The sequence below is a fragment of the Orussus abietinus genome, unplaced genomic scaffold (genome assembly GCF_000612105.2).
Source record: "Orussus abietinus isolate OABI.00-Male unplaced genomic scaffold, Oabi_2.0 scaffold32, whole genome shotgun sequence".
NCBI lineage: Eukaryota > Metazoa > Arthropoda > Insecta > Hymenoptera > Orussidae > Orussus > Orussus abietinus.
In genome coordinates, this window is record NW_019394330.1 from 801,135 (window position 1) to 824,004 (window position 22,870).

The window sequence follows — 22,870 nt, forward strand, 5'->3', positions numbered from 1 at the left end:
TAATTTTTCTTATCTCTAGATTCTAACTATATTCAAACTAACACAATGGATAATTAGAAAAATCAATTCTATTTAAATAAGTATGTACAGTGCACTTATATTTAGTTAGCCAACAGCATGTTCCCATTCAAAAACAGTCATTCGTGTAGTTTTATGAAATTATTAAGATATTTCTGATTCAAATTATTTATATATAGAGGTATAATATTCTTCTTCCAAATCATAAAGATCTGCAGCCATGTCATCCCTCAAGGAAGCCAACTTCTGATCACACTCTGCTTGCTTTGTTCTGAATAGCTTGCTATTTTGTGCTATTGCTTCGTTCACTGACGGGAAATCATTTAAAATCAGATATTGCTTAATATCGGATACCAGTTTCATCAGAGACTCTCCTGCACGAACAATATTTGCTGCTCGCACGTGCATTTCGTACGTATCCTGCTCACATTGGGTCATTCGGGATAACTGACTATCATTCTCCCCTTTAGCTAACTTGACTATTTCTAAAAAACATAACATGTATATTATGTCTATATATTCTGCAAGTGAATTATTTACTATAGTGGATTAATATATTTTCAAATGCATAATTAACACATTCACTCTAACTTTTAACGAGTATATCCACTACGTACGATAAGAAAATAAAAGTCATAGATTACCTTCAAAATTTTCCAACATAGATTTCACATCGTCTTTCAGTCTCGTAGTATAAGATTTCAAAAGAGCTTCTTTACTCTGCGGTAGTGCCCTTTGCGTAGTCATGATTTTCAAATTATCGGCTCTTGTTATTTAAACAACGTATTATTCCCGCTACAAAACTGACGTTTTTGAGGTTAGTCAACTACGGTTACCGCGAAATAGGAAAGTAATAATTTCATACATTAATCACTTGATCTCAAATTGCAATAATGTCAATAAATGCTTCATACAATAATTACATGTACAAAAAAAAATAGAGAAATTATATTTACACAACTGATACGAGAAAAAATTAGCAATCGCTTTTAGAGATATCTATCGTTGAGGGGTTGTTTATACACTCGCATTCCGCTACTGCACTCAGCTGCCCTTAAGTCGGTTTCACGTGAGTTTCAGGTCCAGTTCCAGGATTAGTCGATCACAATAGGATCCATTTTTTTTTCATGTTATCTGCTCATCTCTGCTGTGAGCATTCTCCCAACTCATCTCTGATATATATGGTCTAAGATTGCGATGGAGACATGTGATTTACTGAACCAAACCAGATAAATCTCGGATTTAGGAATGCGATAGAAACGTGGTCAGTGAAAGTTACAGAATCGCGGGAGATGTTCTCTTTTAGCATTTTCACTAGATTCAAGTTTCAAAGCGACTCCCCGTTGGCAGTAGGCACGCTAAATACGTTGCTTGTAACAGGCTAAACGGAGTTTAGCGAAGTGAATCCTCCCTGAGATTCAGCATCGTTGAATGTGAATCGAGCTTAAAACGTGAATGAAGCGAAAGATGTAGACAGATGTGTCGGGATCTCAGCGCCTCGGCTAGCGTCACGATAAGGCAGATCTTACCAGCTGTCAGCCATCGATTCTGAAAAGTTTTACTACTGGTTGCATCGATAAAAGCAAAATTAAAGGGGGAATCTTGACCAAGTGAGGTTTACAATTCCGGAAATAAATCACGAGTCAATTTTGCTGATGATGGATAGTGATATTAATTACAATATGGTAAGTAAGGAGAGTGGGTTGTGCGGAGTAAATATATACATTTACACGACCTTCCAAACCTAGCTTCCTCCTTTATGCAAATTAATAATTATATTTCGATGTTGACAACTGTTATTATTACCACAGAGATTTTATAATATATCACTTATGTATAATCTCAATATTTTTCGTAAATTTAAAATGTTAGAGAAAATGGGGCTGTACACTTGATAATTTCTGTCTAGCTTTTGAACCTGGGTCAATAAATATTAACTGTCAATAAATGTCAACTAGTATTAACTGTTAATGTTGATTAAAATGGATAATATACGTTACATGATCAGTCTTCGTATCGTTATAATCTTATCATAATATATCTATGCGTTTCTCTCTAGCTTTCTCAAAGTAACAATGAAAATACTACCAATACTCCTGTACACAATGACATTCCTACGCTCACAGTAGCTCTGCCTGTTGTTCAAAACAATGTACATGGTCACAATGGTGCTATCGGTACAGCTCAAGCAGTCCCTGCTATAAGAATGGTAAAACCTCAATTAAGCATTTTGCTAATCATTTTACTTGGTAGATATAGTCATAAGTTTGGAAAAATCTAAAGCTCGCAGTAACATATCTGAACGGTGTTAGCACAAAATAATATATGTAAGTAATTAATAAATTCTAATTAATTACATTGTCAAATTTCTCCCAACGTAATAAAGTAAATATTTTAAGAAATCGGTTCAACACATTGTTTAGTAAACGTCGTTTATAGGGATGTGGTGACACGGAAGAAATTCCGCCACCCAAACCAGATTTTTCGGCACCTCCTCCTTATGAAGTGGCTACAAAATTACCCAGTTATGAGGAAGTACAACGAGAAAAGACATTGCAAGGAGAAACTACTCCACATTCTCAGCCACAAATGCGCACGGTAATTTTATGTTTAAAGACGGCACAAAATAATCACAGTTACATTTAATAATACAAATACTTATTTCAACTTAGCCTGGCATCAGACCACAACAACCGTTAACGATCCTTGCTATAGACACGGAAGTAACCGAAGGGGATCCAGAAAGTGGTTTGCTTGGCACAGATTTTATGTTTTTTACAGCGTTTCTTGGTAATGAATGGTTTTTACTTTTCGATAATAACGTGCTAGGCAGTTATCAAAAGTATTTTCAATTTTTCAGTCGCCTTTTTGTTTAATTGGATTGGATTTCTACTTTTGATATGCTTCTGTCATACCATTGCATCTCGATATGGTGCACTATCTGGATTTGGCCTCTCTTTGACTAAGTGGACTTTAATTGTCAAACATTCCACTGACCTAGTTTCTCGTGAGAATGCATGGGTTTGGTGGCTAATTATGGCATTTGGTAAGTAATAAACACATTGCACAACTTACATCTGGTATTTTAATGTAATGTAATGTAATGGTATTTCGTTACAGGAATTCTTATTTGCGTACGCGCCGTCATCCAATATCTGAACATCAAACGTGGATGGAGATTACTTTCTGGCAGAGCTCAAGAACGCTTGCTGTTTTTGTACTAAAACGATAATGTTGCACCTGTACCCACTTCGCTTTAGAGTATTTGGCATTTCTAATCGGGGTTGTACTTGTACAATATATAATCAACAACCGCGTGCAATATTATAGTTTACGTAGAAGAGACCAACGAGAAAATTTAATAAATATGTGGATAATACCCTTAAACACTTAGCCAAATGGATTACTCACGGCGAATACAGGAAAAAAATGTTTTGAACAGCAAAACATAATTGTAATTTGCATAAATCGTTTTCGTGACATCCAAACAAACATGGCGCAAAAAATAAAATACACTTTTATTGCTCAAAAGTAGCATAAGTGATATTTCAAAAAGAATGGAGATAATACTTATATATCAACGTCGATACACGACGTCGTAAAAATACAGGATTATTTTCATATACAAAATTGCTAGTGTCAATTTCGGTTGTATAATCAAATGAAAACAGGACGTTATTAACACTCGTTATTATTATCGTTATCAACAAGAGATACGCAATTATTATTCTCACATAAGTATTAAGGTATAGAAATACCATTAGTTTTCTAGTGCTTGATGGAGATTTTATGCTTCATGGAGCTTTTAGAAACTGAAGTCTACATAATTGTATCTATCAATATTAAGGATCGCTTGTTTTTACATTATAATTTATACATNCAATATATTTGTAATATTACTGTATCACAGTATTTTACAAAATTGGGAACTAAAGGTCCCATGGTGTAATGGTTAGCACTCTGGACTCTGAATCCAGCGATCCGAGTTCAAATCTCGGTGGGACCTGAATTAATTTTTTTTCTCACAATTTCACTTTCACAAATATTTATTTTCATTGGTTTAAATAAGTCGATTTAGAATTTGCCACTCCGTAAAGAAACAATCTGAAGACTGTAGCTATTTCATTTTACCCTAAGCGAAACAAATCTAGGGAGCTAAGGGCAGTAAATGTTAGTATGTAGAGTATGCGTGTGTAGTACTAGACACAATCTCAGGATACTTTGGTGGGTTTCCGCTAAAGTTTGCGGCAATTTACAGGAATTCGCGATTTTGGGCAATGGCATTAATTTCGATTAAAATCACTCGAAGTAGATTTTAGTGTTTTTTCAAGCCCGATATTCGGAAACGAATGAAAAATGAAGCGTTCTTTGGAGGAATGGGAGGACAATTTTGAAAGAAATCCGATTGTCTTTTTAGACACTGCGGTTGGACAAGAAAAAGGTATTTGTTGTTTTTAGGTTATGTCATTGTTGAATTCAATACCTCGAGTAGTCCCGATTGACAATTTCCAGTTCAGTTTTTTTTTTACTGATTTTGCAGAGAAATATTTTTAATACAAATTTTCTATTTTATGGATACAGATGTGACTAATAACTCTTAATGTCTTTGCAGTGGGGAGAGTCGTGATCGAACTGTTTAAAAATACAGTGCCAAGAACGGCTGAAAACTTTCGGGCACTGTGTACCGGAGAAAAAGGTATTGGAACCTATGGAAAAAAATTACATTACAAGGGTTGTACTTTCCACAAAGGTAATGAATGTTTTTGCATGTAATGAATGACTTGTCTTCTAAATGTAATGTTTTGAAATTTTTTTTTGTTTTCCTCCTGTATATTTTCAATTTTGTGTTATATATTACAGTAATTCCACAATTTATGATTCAAAGTGGTGACATTGTAAATTTTGATGGGACCTTAGGAGAAAGTATATATGGTCCGCATTTTGACGATGAGAATTTTGAAATTCCACACTCATCGGCAGGGTTACTTAGTTCAGTGAATGAAGGCCGTCCAAATACCAATAGTTCTCAGTTTATCATTACAACAGTACCATGTCCACATTTGGATGGTACAAATGTGGTATTCGGTAAAGTGCTAAGGGGCTTGGGTGTTGTAATGGAATTAAATCAGGTTCCAACAATGAAAGACACCCCTGTGGAGGTAAAGAAAAACAATGAAATGTTAGTTATTTCCCCTCGATTGTTATGCTGACATTTAAGCATTGCTTTAGCTGAGTGCATTTCTTTAGAAAATTTGTATAACTGATTGCGGCGAACTGAAATGGGGAGAAAATTGGGGATTGGGTGAGAATGATGGATCAGAAGATATTTTTACACCTTGGCCTGAAGATTGGGTATTTGGTGAACTAAATGTGAGGATTTTCTTTATTATTTAACTATTTTCCAAACTACAATATGTACTTAGTCAACGATCCTTTTAGAACGATGGTATGGAAGACATTGTCCGAAAGATAAAAGATTCAGGGAATGTTTATTTTACAAACAAAAACTATATTGATGCTGACAGAAAATACAAAAAGGCATTAAGATACTACAATTGGATTACAAAGCAGCCTAACATATCTGAAACAATGGGGAACGACAAGAGTCTTAAATCTGTAATCCTATTGAATTTAACTGCGGTTAAGCTGAAGCAAAATAAATATCGTGAGGCGTTAAAACTCTGTAATGAGGTAAGAGATAATAAATCAAAAAGAAAACCATGACATTGTACAAATATTTTTTTATTTATAAACAAGTTATACTTCCAGGTATTATGTTCTGACGATTCAAATAGTAAAGCCTTGTTTAGAAGAGGACAAGCATATATGGGTTTGAATGAATATGATCTAGGACTTGCAGACCTGAAACGTGCAAATATAGAATGTCCTAATAATAAAGATATTATGGAGGAAATAGAAAGAACCAAAAAAGTAATGCGGTGTTATTTAACGGTTGAAAGAGCTACCTGTCGACGAATGTTCCAATAAACATTAAATTTAAGGGCAACCTTGATATTAGAATGACACGTGACTTCCATTTCTGAGGAAAAATAATTTACATAATGTGATTTATATATGAATCACAATTCACATTACGATACAGAAAATTGTGTACCACAGACATTTATAATTCAGCAGGTCAGTAACTGAAGATGATCTATTAATAAAATTTTCAAACCATTGTAGTTGAATGGGAAAATTTGTACATTAATAAACGTTATTATTCTTAAAATTTTATGATAATTTTCAAACAATTAAAATATTATTTGGTTTAAATTCGTGGTATTAAGGAAGTATATAATATAAAAATCAATTAAACGAGGTTCATTATGATCCATACTTTGGTTAACACCAAAAGAACTCCATGTACAATGTTAAAAGAAATACTTCTAATCCACATTTTATGTGATATCAAAGTGTATGATTATTTGTATAATAGCATAATCATATTTATTTGCAGTCCAAACATTTACGACAGTTTCGTCTTGTGTAAATTTTTTTCACTACTGCAATGTATTTTTTTAAGAATAATGTGAAGTACCTACTATAAACTAAGTAACTAGTGACTGATAAAAGTGAGTGATACATCTATTAATCATACCAGGTTTTACATAATAAATTATAATGTTCACGAGTTTGTTCTTATTTGTATAAACTTTTTGACATACAGTTTCATGATAAATTGAGTCACATTAAATTATATCTAAATATTAACTACCAAAAAACTTGAAAAATAATTTCAATCAACTTTCAATAGTTTTATATATACGAATAATCACTAGTGGTAAATAAAGAAAAAACGATATTGTTGTCGTGCTATCTTCTAGCATCATTACAACAGAAAAAAAGAACGTAGACGTTTTTGTATGATAACATAATCTCAAGACTAAAAACAAAAGGTACTACTTAAAAAAAATCTAATTCTTTACAATATCTCTCGATACTGGAATGTACCTGCTTGAGCATATAATACTGTTGTTTGTCACAATGCTTTTTTACCTTTTTTATAGCAACTAAAATGTTACATGTAAAAGCAGTAATTTTATATATATGTATACGATGGTTGTAATACAATAAAATTAATGAAATATTTTCATTCAACATTAAGTCCGAGCCTCAGTAAGGACCTCTTTAGTTAAGTAACAATTGAGGATTTTAAGACAATGCATATCTACATAACAATATTACCAATATTCATAACATGCCTGTACTTCTAAGTTACAAATATTGACTAGTTTCAAAGGCTCCTATAAAAAGCCAACAGCTCATTTGTTTTTGTAACATTTTTATCGAAGTATCGCATTTTACAAACAAATAAGGACTAGATTTATTTATCTGAATGTTCGACGTTGTCGACAATCGCGATTATATTCTGTCTAATGTTCTGTCGACGCGGCATTAAAAATTGACACGGTATACCGGTAATTGTATCACATATGCGTAGAACAGTTGATTTGCAATCATAAAATATTATTTCTTCCTTAAATTGAAAAAGAAACTGCATGGAAATTAAAGATTAGTGACGCGACATGTTCGTTTGCATTACATTTTGGACGGATAGGCAATTTTAACGATTGTACGGAAATTTGTGACAATGTAGCACAAATTATCAGCAAAAGATATTATTTTATTCGTTATTAATCTGATACTTCGCCAAAATAACCATTCTAGCTTAGGTTTAAGTGTGCGTTCTGCCGCTTAAGATAATTATTTCCAAAAACGGTAGAAAATCGAAACACTATGCTGTTGAAATTACCGCGCGCAACAGTCCTGTCGTGTATATCGCTTTATCCTGCAAATCTATGTACAGTGAGCCTTCCTTCTAACTAAAGATGAGAGATTTCTAAAGTCTCGAGAATATTTTATGGCGAATAATTGGACACAGTAAGCTCCGCGTATCACTACTAGTAAAATTAATATTCAAGTGGAGATCATCTATACGTAGGATTAATCAATATTCAGTATTATTTGACTATTCAGTTTTATATTTAAGGTGATGAGAAAGTGGCATCAAAGAGGTCTCATGAAACTTCTCATAAGAGTTCATGGAACTTTTCTCCAAACTGGGTGTACCGAATCGATTTATAATTCCATGAGTGTCATGACCTTCCTTCCAGTCTTCATATTCACATTGTAAAGTTTGAAACGATTAGGCACACTCAGTTCGGAGAAAAGTTTCATGAACGATTGGCACTTTCACATCCCCTTAATTCTAGTTAAACGAAAAAAAAAAAAAAAAAGCCGGATCACTTGAAATATGTGATGTTGGACGTTATATATATATGAACTATAGTGTTCAGAGTTAATTACTCAACTCATGTAATACCATCTAAGGTGAAATATTTTATAGATGGTAAAAATTGGCAATCCTCACACAACTCTGTGGCATAAAATTCTTGGAGTGATTGTCTTTAGAAATCTCTCGCCAATGTCTTCCTAAGATGTCATTACGACCAGAGATCTTTTCTATTGTGCCTGCTGTCAAATATCCCGCTTCACTCTTAATAACACGCGAAATAATCTCGAGTTTAAGTTCTTAATCAACCGCTGGACTGACCTCTTCAACCTCTTCCGAATTTGTCTTGACATTATTGCAAACGTTATCTTCTGTAGTACCTTCGGTGTTAATAAAAAGGTTTAGTTCTTTGTACAATACTTCCTCGCAAACTTCGCCCCCGATTGCAGCACTTTCTATCACGTCTTCGTACTCAGGGTCCATTTTGCCGTCCACATCTTTGAAATCTGACTCGAGTATTTCCTCGCAGCTCTTGAACAAGTCAGGATGATCGACGGAAATCGGAGGCTCGGGATTCTCATTTGAGTTTAAAATATCTGTGTTAACTTCGTCATCCGTAGTGTCGGTCGAGTGTGACGCTTTCTTCAACACACTGTCGACCATATTGGAGGCGTAGCTCTTATTCTCATTTCCTTCGTGAATCGTCTGTTGAATCGCCAAGGACTGCGGCCTGTTAGGGCGTGCATAAGGAAACGTATTTTCCTCGCCTGCGGGAGTGTGCACAGCGGATATTTCCGTTTGCGTTCCCACTCCGGTATCAACCAGACTTGGTTTCGGTTGCAGGCTCGACATGCAACGCTTTATTTCCGACATTGAATCTTGCAGCTGTTGAACCTGAAAGTTTTGGTCAAAACTCGTTAAATTTAAGAAGGGGGATTTTCTTCTTTCTTTTTCCTAAATTTACCGCTTTTTTTCTGATTTTCTGGTGAAGAAACTACACAACGGATCAATGTGAAAATTGGCATGTGGATTTATTGATATGTTACATATGCACCAAAAATGTTCAATCGTTTCCTCCTAAAAGTACGCCTCCCACCCCCCTCGACACCACCATCGACTGGGGACCTTCGTGCGTCCAGGAGGGTAGGAGGCATATTTTTGGGAGGAAACGATTGAAAATCCGTTCACTTCACCTTAATCCTGCAACATCGCGTTAATAATAATAGTTAGGAGATATTTTTTTTACCTGCGAATGCAATAAATTGCATGTCTGTGCTAGGTTCGTAACAACATCAGGGTTTGGTTGCGAAGTTCCATTACTGTCCCCTCTTCCTGTGTCTCGACCACCTGGTTGCAAACTTACGACTTTCTTCCATAATGCATTTATTGCTTGCATTTGCAACAATTGCAGTTTGTGTTCACTCTCGAGAGCAGTTCTCGTGGCTTCCATGTCCGACGAAAGTTTTCTGACGGATAATAACGAATAAATGTATTGAATGTGACCAAGAAAAAAGATAAATGTAGTTGTATTAAATTAAAGTAAAATAGCTGTATTAAAGAGAGAAAATCAATTAGTTAGTTAAATCTTACTGGATATATTTGTTGGTCCTTATCATTTCTATAGTTTTTAAGATGTCCGTTGCCTTTTTATTCAAATTTCTGGCGTGATACCCTCTCCAAATTCTTTGAATGCAAATCGCCGCTTTCTCAGCTTGATCATCTGTGAGAAAGATAAAAATACTAAATATTGTAGCTATAAGAAAATGTAGGTATGTCTTATGGTCAATTTGATAAATGGAGCAGTGTGGACTATTTGGTGCATTTTCTCACATTGCCTGTAATATACATATTTACAAGTTTTCAGGGCAATGATTTAAGAGGATATGAAGAAAAATTGATTTGCTTATTATAGACTAGAACAAATATGGCGTGGTTCGTGCACGTTTTTTTCTTAGCGCCTTTCATATCCTCTTAAAGCAACTCTTGCCTTTGATGATATCCTCTTGTCGCCGTTGACTAGCTCTGTGTCGAATGCCGTCCAATTTGGCTTGACAAACTTCACTGTCTTCGTCGCTACTTAATGTTGCGTTATTGTCACCGTCCCCATCTCTAGTTTTCCTCGTTATGTTATTTTTAATACGTTCGTTTGCACTTTTGGGTCTTCGTACACATCTTTCGAAGAAAGGCGTGACCTTCGAACTCTTCGTCACACGTGGAGATTTATTTTGCACATAGTTATTGATTTTTACGGTCTGAGGATGCTTTCCATTGGCATTCGTGATAATAGGTTTAGCAATATTTGCTTTTCCTATGGAGCAGTTCGAAGCGGAGTTACTTTTCATTAACGCGTTTGCTTTCAACGTGCAGAGATTGGTTTTTGGTACAGCGTTCTCGGTATTCATTATTGCTGCGGTTTTTCCATCGCTATCAGGACAGAATTTACCGGGTATGGTAATTTGACTCGGAGAGTTTAATTTACTTGGTGGAGTCTTTGGTAACATTCGAGAAAGTCCAGAAGGAGGGCGAAAATCAGGACTCATTAAAGATTCAGGAACTGGTACCAATTTCGTCGCAGCTTGCAATGGACTTGATGTCTCTAAAAAATAAATATTCGTGATAGGAAAGGGTCAATCTATATATATCAGAGAAGTTAAACCGTTGGTGAATTTCCCGAATTGGGTGTACCGATTCGTTTCAAATTTTACCACGGGAATATGGAGGCCCTAAAATTAATTACGGCATTACCACCAAAAAGGGTATAGATGAATTTTATTTTATCGACGTCGATTAAATTTCTTAATACCTTTCGTATCTTCTTAAGTTTTTTTACATATACCTTCAATATGCTGTGATAAACCAGAATTGACCGATTTGCTGGCAAGACTGTCACTTAACATGTTTGGGTCCAAGCTTTGCGTCATGAGTGGTTCATGATCGTTGTTCAAAGTCGAATGACACGATGAGACCATAGAATCTACATGACAACTGGATACCATTCTATCCGGCGATCTTATTCTTAAAGAACCTCGAGATGTACCTATTAAAATGAGTATAATTTAAAACACTAATCGACGTCGTCAAAATTACGTGACACATGTGAATAGTTCATGGTAGAAATATTAGCTAAAGCGTGCAAAGGATAACGGGAATATTAGTGTCGTGTCTTCTGAAATATGAGAAATGCGTGACACTATCTGTCGCATCTAATCAGCGATCCGCTAGATAATACAACTCTTCGCTTGAGTCTTCAAAGAGTTTGCGCTACAAGCTCGAAGAAGCGACAACTCAGAAAAGACTATGCACTTTTAGCCGTTAAAGAAGATCCTGAATCTTGATATTCGAATACCTTTGCAAAGGGAATGGCAGGCGCAGTACTTTACGTCGTAAAAATTTGGCAAGTGTAAACACTTATCCTCATAGTACGCCAACATTGGCGCAACTAGAGAAAACAAACGATAACTAGGATGCATGTACTTCGTTTGAGCCTTTGAATGTTGATTTGTAAAATAAAGCACTTCCTAATGAAGACTCAAATGTTCAACGATTGAAGTTAAAGGTAATTTTCCTATGCTCCGGTCGTGAGGCTTCTTTTGAATAAAGACGTATTTAACTTTGACTCACTGGGTAGCCTGGGAGAGTTCGTCCTGTTATTATTAAATCTACGTCTAGCAGCCGGGGAAGGGCTCAGTACTGCACTACTCAAGCTGTGCACACTTCCAGTATCGCTCTGTTGGCTCAGTTGTTGCTGATGATACTGCGCTTTACTTAGAATGAGTCTAAGTTTCCTTTCCATCTCGCTTTCGGAAGGTGAGAAGGGACATACGGATGCTAAATATTGGGTAAGCTGGGCATGTTCGCCAACGCGAAACTGTCTACCTCGTCCCTGAGAATAAAGCCACTCGGCCAGGAGCCTGAGATTGCATGATAATGTATTAATTTGATCATATTAACAACAATAGATACAAACCGATACTATTTTATAAAAAAAATACAATGGACTCTAATGTAACGTACCTCTCCAAGTCCGTCACTGGATATCCATCGACTGATTTCAAATTCATACACCAATTGATAACGAAAGGGCGGTAATTGAAGCCACTATAAACTATCGGTTAAGAAAAATACATCTAACATATAATATCTAAGATAAGAACCCTTTTTTCTAATCAGGTTAATTGTATGTCACCTGAGAATATTGTCTATGTAAATATTACAACAGAGAAAAACTGAATTAAACAGGCATATTATCAAAAGACTGTGATGCAAAATTGGAACGAAAATAGAAACACAATTATTTTTATATGTACTGCTCAGTACCATGTATAATATTTCATAAGTAGATTATTATAAGCATTTAAATGGAAACAACTGAAATGTACGATCATTGAAAGGATACATACTATTCTCTGTCCTGCTCACACATGGATTGTTAGCAAATGAAAAATTCACTAAATTTGTTAAACTTGCTAAGTGTGACATTTCATTGAGATCTGCTATATTATTGTTGGCCAATGTCAGTGTTTCAAGCGAAACAGGTAAATATCGTTCACACTGCCAGAGTGTAATTATACGATTATTGTGTAGAAACAGTTCCTACAATATTGTTATTGATATTAAGATTATTTGAATGAAAATTCAATGAGCTTTATTATTTTAAAACATTAAGTTATAAAAAATATCATACCTTTAAATTGTGCAAGTATGAAATATCCGAAATGTGACTTATGCCATTTTCTGATAAATCCAAATGTACCAATTTTGTATTTGTATGCAAATGCTCAATGGACTGTTAAAATTAGATGTGTTAATAATATGGAGGATATGTTAAAAGAGCAATAGAAACATTCGATGTAAGTAACATAGTAATAATGTTAAATTACCTTAATATTATTACCAGCAAGACACAATGTTTGCAAATTTGTCAGTTCCTTAATACCTTCGATAGTGAGTATGCTATTGTTCGCCAGATTTAAGGTAACTAAGTTATGAAGTTTTGACACACCATACATACGAAGCAACTGATTTCTTGCTATGGAAAGCTGAAACAAATTAGTTTAATTAGAATAAGGAATCTAATAAATGTTACGGACACATTCCTTTAATGAATATTATATAAATAAACATCTCTGAATAAGGTTTTTACCAAAATTACAGATAACATAACAATTTGGTTTGTTACCTTTGTTATTCTGTGATAAGAGTCAAGATTATCAAGACGTTGAAGCTCATTGTCATCTACTATCAGTGTATTGATATCAGCATCCAAAGGACACCTACTGAGCTTTTTTAATTTTTGCCCGCTCAAATCGAGTGTATCACATACAAGGGATTCTGTGAATGAATAACATGAATTGTAAAAATGAAATGCATCACTAATTCAAAGAGTTTGACAGAAACTGTCAAAGTTGACTACAGTGAGACAGTAAGGGCAGTTTAATGAAATACACTGTACTTATTATTGAATCACCGTAAACTACGTTGCCGTAATTGTATACGAAGAATTTGAAAAGAACGCTTATTGTCACAAAGGAATAATATTAGCAAAAATAAATTTAATTGCAGACAAACCTGTAGAAGCCATGATGAACACCAAAGAGTATTACTTTATAGACACAAACTGGTAGACGCTACGCAGATGTCGCCCCGATCAACGAGCTGCTGGTGGCGCCCAAGGTCGTATCAGAGATGAGTTGGGAGATTGCTCACGGGCAGGGTCGCATGATCGCATCGTGTGCTGCCCTCTGGTATAATATTAATTAAATAATATAAACCAGAGTGCAGCACATGATGCGATCGCGCGACCCTGCCCGTGAGCAATCTCCCAACTCATCTCTACCCTACTCGTTTCCATCATTCGGTTTTAAGTGAGTCGTACGAGTTACTAGCATCGTGTAAATTCGCCTTTGGGTCCATGTGTCCACTAAGCAGGTAAGTTATCATAACCTTAAATCGTTTACAAGATGAATGCCACACGTTTAGTACGTCTTTAATTAAAACGTAAATGTATGCATTTCACCAAAAGTGATGTCAGAGCCGGCAGCCAAAATTGACATTAATGGAAAACATGACTGTATGTCTTGTAGAATTATAAGTGGCTGTGTCCTAGTTGGAGCAGGTTTCTTCGTTTTACGCGAATCGAAAAAATCGAAAAATATATCTGGAAAAGCAGTTATGAGTTCTCTTGCAACAGGTACAATGTTTATAAGTCGAAAATAGAACTTTTAAATTATAGGAGGAATTAGCAATTTTTCAAAATAAGTTATAATAGTTTGAGCTTGACTAACTTCATTTGTTCGGTTTGCTTTATAGGTATATTGTATTAAATTATGAAATGAAATGAAATTTGTTTTTATTTCAGCTCTAGTAGTTCTTGGAACAGCTAGTGTATTTAATCTTTCACCTTTTCAAAATCAGAGATAAGAGTCTAATTTACGAGGAAATAATGTTAGACAATAATTGTAATACATCTGCCCATAAACTACATTGGGGTTGCATAAGATACAAGAAATTGTAATAAACATGCATGTTAACGTCGACTTTCATAGTACGCACAATTAATCATAATGTTACAGTTTAATTAATGGAAAAATGAGATAATTACATAATTATTGAAATATATTTTTTTGAACATTTTTACCTTTAACTTATAATTTTGAATAAGGAATTGATATTATTACATTTTATTTTTTTTAAATATTTATGTAGGATATCAAACAGAAAGTATCTACTGGAAGTAAGTTGCGCCGCCATTGAGGGGTAACAGGTGGCAAGCCGTCTACATTTTCCACTGGGGGCAGCACAGGATGCGATCGCGCAACCCTGCAAAAGTTAAGTTACCAACCCTGACTCCCAACTTAAAACAACGTTTACACAACGCTTAACACCAGTAGTTATGAAATTGTTAGTTATAAAACGGACGTAAAGACAGTGCGTGTAAACGTACTCACTGTTTAATACTGTTACGTCAAAGGTATTGTTATTGCTTGGTATTCTGTTCACAGCAACTAGAAAATCAAGTTTCAAACATGAATGAAAATGTAAAAGAGAAAGATTTATATCGTGATACATCGGTGAGATATCTGGGTAATACTTAACAGGTTATATTGAATTGTCATATATTTTTCACATTGATGTTAATTCTTGAAGTGACATTTTGTAACAGTACATCAATTTATTTTTGTTTTTCTAAAAAATGCTTTTTGTTAAAACGGGTAAAATGTAATGTATTACTGGGTTTAAAATTTAGGTTATACGAACGAAGTCGGAGAAGCATTCAGATGTATCGTACCTAAACCAGTTGTATGGTTGAGTTACATTGTTGCTTCTGGGTATGTACTTGCAGATACGATTGATAAAGGTCTTAAGGCTTATCGGGTGAGTTAAACTTGCTACAAGTGATTCGGAATCATTTGTAAAAAGTAATCCAAAGTGCAATAATTTTATCTTGCATTTATGGATGTTTGCTCATAAGACTAACGAACTAAAAAGATGTATTTATAATCTTATTTTAGCATGATTCGGAGGAGGGCAGGAATAAACGAGTATTTTTGTCAATGTCGGATACACTTTTGTGGCAGAGTTTCGCATCCGTTATTATTCCAGGGATAACTATTAACAGACTATGCGCTAGCGTACGATATGCTTTGCACAGAAGTAAAAGCAGCGTCTTGAGAAGTCCATGGATTTCCACAGCTGCTGGTCTTATTTCAATACCTGTTATTATTCACCCAATTGACTTAGGCGTAGAAGAAGTCATGAATCTTACTTTCAGACAATGGACAGGGTATCATCCACATAAGCTACTTAAATAGTGAAAATGTTCAAACATTTCGTTCGTTATAGTAAAAATTATACGGTACGTGAAAGCTTTGATAACCAAAGAAATTGCCTGGCATATATTTGCACGGTTACGTTGTTGTTTTATGAATTTTATATAATGTTGGTAATACTATTATAGTATTCAATAAACATTATTGAAAATGTTCAAATATTCGGTAACTTTAAATCCTGTATCGCTCTATATAAGATTATGTTTACGTGCCGCAACTTCCGCTATATAGAACATCCAAAGGAAAGTATATAATAAATCGATTTCACACTCTTCAATCGTACCGTTCATTGTCACGAATTTGAGTACTAATTACTTTTCCGAATTAATTGCAAAATCCCGGAGGAAAAATGGCGAAGCTAACTCGCAGTTAACTTCGCTTGGGAGGCGGGGCCCACGTGATAACATTGATAACTTGCAGAAGTGGCTCGCGATAGCACTTGGGAGTTGGCGGGAAGGAGGCCTCTAAGTGGGGATCGCGATAACAGAATGCGGGCGATAACGCGCACCGGGAAGGATCTATATACAGGGTGAGTCCGTAGCGCGACTTGGCCGAAGTACGCTTAATTATTCAGAGGGTAAACGGACATCGCGGCGAGATCAAACGCGAAGATACACCCGGTGCTCCATCAAGTCCTTCGGGGCGGACGCGCATACATACGAACGCGCGAATATCGATACGCACTTGCGTTTAAAATGGCGTACGAGTCTCAGCGAGTAGGATGCCTCCTCCGTGAATGACCTATGGTTTCGCAGGTGCTATAACGAGATTGGCGATAAGTTGGTAGTTTACCGATCGAGATCGTCACGCCCGATTGATTGCCCCGGTGACACGTGTTTCGCGGTAGGCACTCGTTGTAAGTACAGGCTATCGAGGCGTATATACTCCCTTATCAAAGATTTCCTTCTTTCCGAGCGCATTCGCATGCGCTCAAAAGGAAAGCCTTGAATTCCTGCTGATCCTTTTTGGGGCTGGGGTGAAATGGCAAGAGGGTGGTGAAAGTCAACAAGAGAAACGAAATTCTTGGGGGACGCTCTAGGATTTGCTTGCTATTTTGTCGTCTTGATAGAAGTATTGGCAAGTGCGGGACAAATGCCGCTGGGTTCGAATAGGTATCTTCGAATTAGTAACTTTAGACATTCTTTAGTCATATATGTTAGTAATTTGTTCCTCCTTAGAAAGCGCCGCTTCATTTTTCGATGAGTCAGTACTCAGTTCACCGGGCGAACATTTTCAATTAAGTAAAGGTGTCGTGATCGTCGAAATGAATTTCACTCGAATTCATATCTATATATTAAATATTTACTTGACCCAGGCAATTATTCTTATATATATTCACAGAATCATTCTCGCGGTAATTTTAGCACCAGATTTTGTCTCAACATTTTCTGGTCGATACGAATTTATGAGGGCTCGTTAACAAGAGGCGTGATACGACGGGTGAGATTTCGTCCGGGTGTTCATAACTATAGGGGGGCTACATCGACGTCTTTTTTCCGTATAATTTAGGTAAATGCGAGCAATGAATTAAATATTTTTTTCCCACGTACATCATATCCCCTTGACACGTAGAAGGGCTGCAGACAGAAATCGCGTGCTCTCGATCATCGATTAATCGTCCAGGAAAGCAGTTCTGCTGTTACAGTTGGCCCCTGGCGATATTGAAACGAAACACCTGTCTCGATTGATTAGGGCTTTTCATCGATGGCCCATCCTCGGTAGCAGTTTTTGTCGATTTTACCGCTACTTTACGTTAACGTAGGCGTGTTACACCTGCCACTGCTGCGGAACCAATTGCGGAAAACAAGTTAGCCACGTAATTGCCTATCTAGCCTGAGAGATGGATATCGGAAGAAATAATAAAAACGGTTAAAGTTGTAAATCGCTACCAGAAGCTAGAAATACTAAATCTTACGTTATCGTATATCACTTACTGGGTTAGGCTTTTATACACGTGGAGCCTTTTAGTAGCAGTTTTTTGTGTTGTACCGAAAAAGACAATATCTCTACGTTTATCACAAAATGCTGGAAAGTAATTTTCACCTAATTCCCATTGAAAACCCGCTTTTGTCGCACGCAAAGCAGGCGTAAGACGTTTTTAGGCCAGTTAAGCGAGCAGGCGAATAAAAAAACGCTGTGCATTTGTTTACAAAAGGAATTGGACAAAAAGTATCGCGCGTGTCACAGGCGATGGATTATTTTGACTCGTGTGATCGCCGTCCTCCTTCCCTTCATACACAATATACTATTCTGGTAGACTTGCACTAATTTGAAGTACGTTTAGAATCCCTTGTATGAAAAAACAACGCATTTAGCAGTCATTAATTCCATTGCAGGGAGTTCACCCTTGTCTGCGTAGTCGCAAGATAAAATCGAAAATGCTGAGAATTCTTTTGCCCTCGACGAAGTTTATCACCCCAATGCGAATAGCATTTCCAGAACTAATGCAATAAACCCTACCCCAAAGTATGTACATCCGTTCGTCTGTCCCTTCGAGATACCCATTATAATCCATTTTGCACTTCGAATCTACTTTTGCGGACAACTGCTTGCGCTCCGCTCAATTTTGGCCAATTGAATGCTCCAAAGGAGTTTGTGTTCGTTGTTTCGGAATTTATTACATTTTGACTTGGTCGAGTATTCTTCATATTGGAAACGTAATTTACTGGTTTTCTACAATTTTCTCCGGTAAACTACTTTGTTTACGTAATATGCGTGAAAAAGCTGAAAAAATGGGGGAATTACCCAACGCTGATCGCGATTCTATTTTTTTTCTCGCGAAAACGCATCGCGACCCAGAGCTTTTTCGCGGGATAAATGTTTCGCGACTCGAGGGGAACGGAAAAGCTCCGGACTTCGGGGACACCTCATAGAGGGTGCGGTCGGCTCGTGTTGGTAGCACCGGCACAGAGGGCAGACTCGCGGCCCTATCGGTGCAAGAGCTCGGGTCGATGGGATGAGAGAACGGCCGTCCGGAGCCGACGTCTACCCTCCGAGTTGATAGGTTGTTCGAGCGAGAGAGACCGGGAATCCCCGAGATAGAATTAGAAAGAGACGGAGTCCCTGTTATACACGGGCGAAGCCGGCAGGAGAAGCTGGAGGAGGCGGAGGTGGAGGAGGAGGAGCGAAGAGCGAATAAGAGAACCGAGAACGTTTCGTTTCGTTTCGTTTCGTTCGGTTTGGTTTGCCTTAGCTTTGGTTTGGCGGAGGACGAAATGAGAAACTCGCCGAAGAGGAGAAAGAGGAACGAGAGAGGGAGAGGAAGGGCTCGAGGAAGAGAGGGGCGAGAAAAAAGAGGGGAAGAACCGAGTAGAAATTGCACTACCGTGGGTGCTACCACTGGCGAGGTGTTCGTCCTCCGGGCAGGATTGCTCCGGGACCATCCCCGGGCGATCTCTTCCTTCTGCATTTCCCTCCAATTTTTCCTCCCCAAGAAATAATACGGTCTCGCGATTACGCGAGAAAACATCGCTCCCTCGTTGGAGGAAGGTCCGGTTCGAGGGGAAATTTAACCCTTTCGCGCTTGGAGCTACTTTGGACGAACGTCCTTTTCTAGAAGTAGAAAGGAACGGGAAGGCGCGGTAAATGGATTCGATGTGGAGGGCGAAGGAAAGGAATGTAGATAATTAATGGTTACGGATCGTGTTTTGACGCTTTTTTACCAACAGTGGCTGCCTTTTCTGTTCTTTTCCATTTTTCTAGAAATATACCGTTTAAAATCATGATACGAACTAATTCCGCGCCGTAAGAGACCCTGTAAGTGGCCATGCGACTATTGACGTTTAAAGGAATAAACGCGCGGAGCGTTTCAAGAAGAAAAAGACAAACTATGTTGAATCGATAACTCGAATCATCGCGGATGTTCAATTATCCGTTCTTACTTTCTCTTGAAAGAGTGCAAGACCGCTCTTTTCTATTCACTCGTTTTCATTCAACTTTTGTGACCTTTGAAGAATGAAACCAGGACGTTACGCATAAAAACCAGATGAGAAGGGCAAAGCTGGATAGCAGTTGTAAAACAACCGAAAAGGGAAGAAGGGAACATTTATAATTGTCCGTACTTTGAGCTCAAAGCGTTTTTCAGTTTAGCGGCGAGACGTAAGGAGAAGAAGGTCCGGATTGGTCAGACGTCCTTCTACCGTGAATCCACCCATGGGGGGGCCACCGCAAATAGAGGAAAAGTTTAATAGAAATATTAAATAACGAGAAAACAATAAATAAAACGGTATCGTTCGAGTTGATTTTTTGGGTTAAGACGTGCGCACTTCATTTATAACCGCATAGGTATGCCATTTCACCGGCATTTTTCTTGGCCAATCTACGTGCTTCGACCTTTACCTTCCAAATTTTTGACTCAATTATTTCTTCAAACTTTATCTCTTCCGCTTAAGAAAGGATGCGTCGCAGTTCTTGGCTATTAGTTTCCTTCCACCGGCTTCCATTCAGGTTTTCGAGCCTTTGAAGAATGAAACCCGTAAACCAGGGTCGAGGGTACGAACGAAGGGCAGGTCCGCGTACAAGTAGTAAAAGTTGCATAAAAGAAAAGAGCACGAGAGATGAAAAAACGATAATTATCCGTACTACTGGCCTGGAGCGTTTCCCTCTTTGGCGGCAGAGCGGAAAGGAGGGGAAGATCTGGGCCGGCCAGAAGTCTTCCTACCGTGGCCGCTACCACCGGCAAGACGACCGCCTCGGGACTCGGTTTGGATCCTTCGAAATTACAAGCTTCGAGGGCTCCCGTCAAATTATCATTCCATAGGTAATGTCCTCTCCTTCCTCTCTTCTTCCTGGATAGTGCCAATGTCCTGGCGCCAAGTCCAGAAGGACTTCCCGTGCTTTCCTTCGCTTGACCCGCGACGACCCAGAAAACGCGTTGGAAAATACAAACTCTAAAAGATTATCGTAGAAATCTAATATATGTTTTTTCGCACGACATGGCGTGCAGAATATGCAACGAAATTATAAAACCGACAGTTTTCCGCATGCAGACCAGATCGATCGGCTTTGTTGCAGGAAATTCTACGGTATTGTCGCCATGTCGGGGATGACGCGAAACGTTGGGCAGTCTAAAATTATAAACTCTAAAAGACCGTATCATAGAAGACTGGTATATGTTTTTTGGCACGACATGACGTGCAGAATATGCAGCGAAATTGTAAAACCGACAGTTTTCCGCATGCAGACCAGATCGATCGGCTTTGTTGCAGGAAATTCTACGGTATTGTCGCCATGTCGGGGATGGCGCGAAACGTTGGGCAGGGGGCATCGGCGACTCAATCGGTCGGCAAAGCATGGCGTCAGTCGGGAGGAAATCGTAAAAGGCGCGTCTCGTCGTAAAACTTGCCCGCCCCTCCGCGGCGGCATCGCGAACGACAATTTCCGACGTTGCGTAAGGTTGCGATTGCGTGCCTTGGGAACCCGCGGCCCGGAGTGACGATAATCGTTACTCTTGTACCGTGCCATCGAGGTCCGTCGAGCATCGCGGGTCCCGACCCAAGGATCACGGCTACCGTGCGGCTCCCGAAGGAGCAATCGTCGGATGGCCTTCGAAGGAGAGTAGGACAAAGATGTTACGAAAGACGCAAAAATTTGTCAAATCTGGAAGGAAGCTTTGCGCGTATATTTCCATGCAGGTGATTTACACCCCCCATGAAATCTATCTTTGCACATATATTTGGTATACGTTCCGTGGGTCTACGGATTTAATGAAACATTTGAAACGATTCCCCAGAGAAGGCCATCGTATTTGCCGGCGTCGGCATTTGAGCAAATAGAGGTGTATGGTAAAAGTTCTTACGTTCTTACGCATTGCAGCCTTGACTTATAGTAATATAAGAGGCTTAAAGCCAGTATCGGAAGATTTGTTATATTCATGAGAGATGCGTCATCGGGAATACGGTATGTTATACGATATCGTGTCTCACATTCAGGTGATGCGGATCCAGCAATAAATTTCTTTGCATTCGCGATCCATTTATGACACGAAGTGTAAATTAACCATATGTGTTCCGGTTACATGCAGAAGTATGGGAAGAGACCATTTGCTTCAAATATATATTTATTTCAGCAATTCGTCGCGAACTAAAGAAACTTGTATCCTTTTCCCATTTCTGGGCTTTCATTACCAAAAAGCACGTAAAATCGGCATCGCTTTGAAATCGATTGACCCTTTACGATCTTATGTACGGCCACAAAGATGTTCGTAATGTAACACAATGGTGCTGTCTTTTTAATCAAATAAGTTCCAACGAAGTTTTCTCCCTCATGCAGGAATGTCTTTGCAGAACTTTCGCAGACTTATTCAAAAGATTAGAAATGACCGTAGTCATGCATTTGCATGATTGCAGTCACTTTTCCTTCAAATCGCCATCCATTGGAGTTAGAAAATGAAGTTTTAAGTACAGAAATGATTTCGTGGCCTTCGCGGAAGGTAATGACCAATTTTTCTTTTATTCTCTTCGAGGTGTTGTCCATTGCAATTAGAAGTCGAAAGTTTATAATCGGCTCTAAGTGACGCGCACCTTTCTACTATCAGGACCGAGCACCGAATACGAGCAGATCGCTGGTAGCACTATTCGATCTCACCTACCATCTCGAATAACGACACACCCAGGTTTAGGTTCCAATCTGGCCGACATCTCGACATTCGTCTTCGGTGTATCACCCGTCGAGAATAAGTGATCTCACTTCTCTAAATGGATATGTGGATCATCGCCACCGCGCATGCTAGAAGACATTTCTTTTGTCTGCATAATGAGCACGAATTTTTTATCAGCAATTCGTATTC

General features: G+C 37.8%; 6 protein-coding genes and 1 non-coding gene across 9 annotated transcripts; 5 read left to right on the forward strand and 2 right to left on the reverse strand.

Moving 5' to 3' along the window:
- Positions 1 to 50: 50 nt before the first annotated feature.
- Positions 51 to 1,173, reverse strand: LOC105703837 (mediator of RNA polymerase II transcription subunit 22). 3 transcript variants are annotated; one of them, XM_012432532.2, is made up of 3 exons: positions 975 to 1,173; positions 663 to 821; positions 51 to 503 (listed from the first exon to the last, which is right to left on the reverse strand). In XM_012432532.2, the coding sequence occupies exons 2-3, from the start codon at positions 763 to 765 to the stop codon at positions 184 to 186; spliced, it is 423 nt and encodes a 140-aa protein (XP_012287955.1). In that variant the 5' UTR covers positions 766 to 821; positions 975 to 1,173; the 3' UTR covers positions 51 to 183. The 3 variants fall into 3 exon arrangements, with proteins under 3 accessions (XP_012287955.1, XP_012287954.1, XP_012287953.1); XM_012432531.2 differs by having other exon boundaries at positions 663 to 844; XM_012432530.2 differs by having other exon boundaries at positions 663 to 1,173.
- Positions 1,174 to 1,487: 314 nt separating this feature from the next.
- LOC105703831 (NEDD4 family-interacting protein 1-like) lies at positions 1,488 to 3,411 on the forward strand. Its single transcript, XM_012432523.2, has 6 exons — positions 1,488 to 1,703; positions 2,078 to 2,227; positions 2,458 to 2,616; positions 2,691 to 2,808; positions 2,879 to 3,064; positions 3,139 to 3,411. The coding sequence occupies exons 1-6, from the start codon at positions 1,674 to 1,676 to the stop codon at positions 3,240 to 3,242; spliced, it is 747 nt and encodes a 248-aa protein (XP_012287946.1). The 5' UTR covers positions 1,488 to 1,673; the 3' UTR covers positions 3,243 to 3,411.
- Positions 3,412 to 3,952: 541 nt separating this feature from the next.
- Trnaq-cug lies at positions 3,953 to 4,024 on the forward strand. The gene has a single exon. It is a non-coding gene; the product is annotated as a tRNA-Gln (tRNA).
- Positions 4,025 to 4,038: 14 nt separating this feature from the next.
- On the forward strand, positions 4,039 to 8,195 carry LOC105703930 (peptidyl-prolyl cis-trans isomerase D). The gene is made up of 6 exons (XM_012432725.2): positions 4,039 to 4,459; positions 4,631 to 4,768; positions 4,879 to 5,177; positions 5,266 to 5,388; positions 5,458 to 5,709; positions 5,788 to 8,195. The coding sequence occupies exons 1-6, from the start codon at positions 4,375 to 4,377 to the stop codon at positions 6,004 to 6,006; spliced, it is 1,116 nt and encodes a 371-aa protein (XP_012288148.1). The 5' UTR covers positions 4,039 to 4,374; the 3' UTR covers positions 6,007 to 8,195.
- On the reverse strand, positions 8,191 to 13,881 carry LOC105703929 (centrosomal protein of 97 kDa). Its single transcript, XM_012432724.1, has 12 exons — positions 13,823 to 13,881; positions 13,434 to 13,585; positions 13,135 to 13,293; positions 12,939 to 13,040; positions 12,651 to 12,847; positions 12,269 to 12,352; positions 11,876 to 12,165; positions 11,091 to 11,291; positions 10,242 to 10,850; positions 9,845 to 9,974; positions 9,501 to 9,720; positions 8,191 to 9,148 (listed from the first exon to the last, which is right to left on the reverse strand). The coding sequence occupies exons 1-12, from the start codon at positions 13,833 to 13,835 to the stop codon at positions 8,555 to 8,557; spliced, it is 2,751 nt and encodes a 916-aa protein (XP_012288147.1). The 5' UTR covers positions 13,836 to 13,881; the 3' UTR covers positions 8,191 to 8,554.
- A 322-nt stretch (positions 13,882 to 14,203) lies between these two features.
- Positions 14,204 to 14,886, forward strand: LOC111673876. Its single transcript, XM_023431799.1, has 2 exons — positions 14,204 to 14,444; positions 14,613 to 14,886. Exons 1-2 carry the CDS (start codon positions 14,279 to 14,281, stop codon positions 14,672 to 14,674), a joined length of 228 nt encoding a protein of 75 aa, XP_023287567.1. The 5' UTR covers positions 14,204 to 14,278; the 3' UTR covers positions 14,675 to 14,886.
- Positions 14,887 to 15,168: 282 nt separating this feature from the next.
- LOC105703833 (mitochondrial fission process protein 1) lies at positions 15,169 to 16,348 on the forward strand. The gene is made up of 3 exons (XM_012432526.2): positions 15,169 to 15,337; positions 15,501 to 15,628; positions 15,766 to 16,348. The coding sequence occupies exons 1-3, from the start codon at positions 15,280 to 15,282 to the stop codon at positions 16,063 to 16,065; spliced, it is 486 nt and encodes a 161-aa protein (XP_012287949.1). The 5' UTR covers positions 15,169 to 15,279; the 3' UTR covers positions 16,066 to 16,348.
- Positions 16,349 to 22,870: the final 6,522 nt, after the last annotated feature.

Coding starts and splice junctions, on each gene's coding strand:
- LOC105703837 (XM_012432532.2), bottom strand. CDS start 765: ATGACTACGCAAAGGGCACTACCGCAGAGTAAAGAAGCTCTTTTGAAA. Junction 504..662: donor TATGTTGGAAAATTTTGAAG/GTAATCTATGAC, acceptor TATGTTTTTTAG/AAATAGTCAAGTTAGCTAAA.
- LOC105703831 (XM_012432523.2), top strand. CDS start 1,674: ATGATGGATAGTGATATTAATTACAATATG. Junction 2,228..2,457: donor CAGTCCCTGCTATAAGAATG/GTAAAACCTCAA, acceptor CGTCGTTTATAG/GGATGTGGTGACACGGAAGA. Junction 3,065..3,138: donor GTGGCTAATTATGGCATTTG/GTAAGTAATAAA, acceptor ATTTCGTTACAG/GAATTCTTATTTGCGTACGC.
- LOC105703930 (XM_012432725.2), top strand. CDS start 4,375: ATGAAGCGTTCTTTGGAGGAATGGGAGGACAATTTTGAAAGAAATCCG. Junction 4,460..4,630: donor TGCGGTTGGACAAGAAAAAG/GTATTTGTTGTT, acceptor ATGTCTTTGCAG/TGGGGAGAGTCGTGATCGAA. Junction 5,178..5,265: donor TGAAAGACACCCCTGTGGAG/GTAAAGAAAAAC, acceptor GCATTTCTTTAG/AAAATTTGTATAACTGATTG.
- LOC105703929 (XM_012432724.1), bottom strand. Junction 12,353..12,650: donor AGCAGGACAGAGAATAGTAT/GTATCCTTTCAA, acceptor GATAGTTTATAG/TGGCTTCAATTACCGCCCTT. Junction 9,721..9,844: donor AGGACCAACAAATATATCCA/GTAAGATTTAAC, acceptor ATTATCCGTCAG/AAAACTTTCGTCGGACATGG.
- LOC111673876 (XM_023431799.1), top strand. CDS start 14,279: ATGTCAGAGCCGGCAGCCAAAATTGACATTAATGGAAAACATGACTGT. Junction 14,445..14,612: donor TATGAGTTCTCTTGCAACAG/GTACAATGTTTA, acceptor TTTTTATTTCAG/CTCTAGTAGTTCTTGGAACA.
- LOC105703833 (XM_012432526.2), top strand. CDS start 15,280: ATGAATGAAAATGTAAAAGAGAAAGATTTATATCGTGATACATCGGTG. Junction 15,338..15,500: donor TACATCGGTGAGATATCTGG/GTAATACTTAAC, acceptor TTTAAAATTTAG/GTTATACGAACGAAGTCGGA. Junction 15,629..15,765: donor AAGGTCTTAAGGCTTATCGG/GTGAGTTAAACT, acceptor ATCTTATTTTAG/CATGATTCGGAGGAGGGCAG.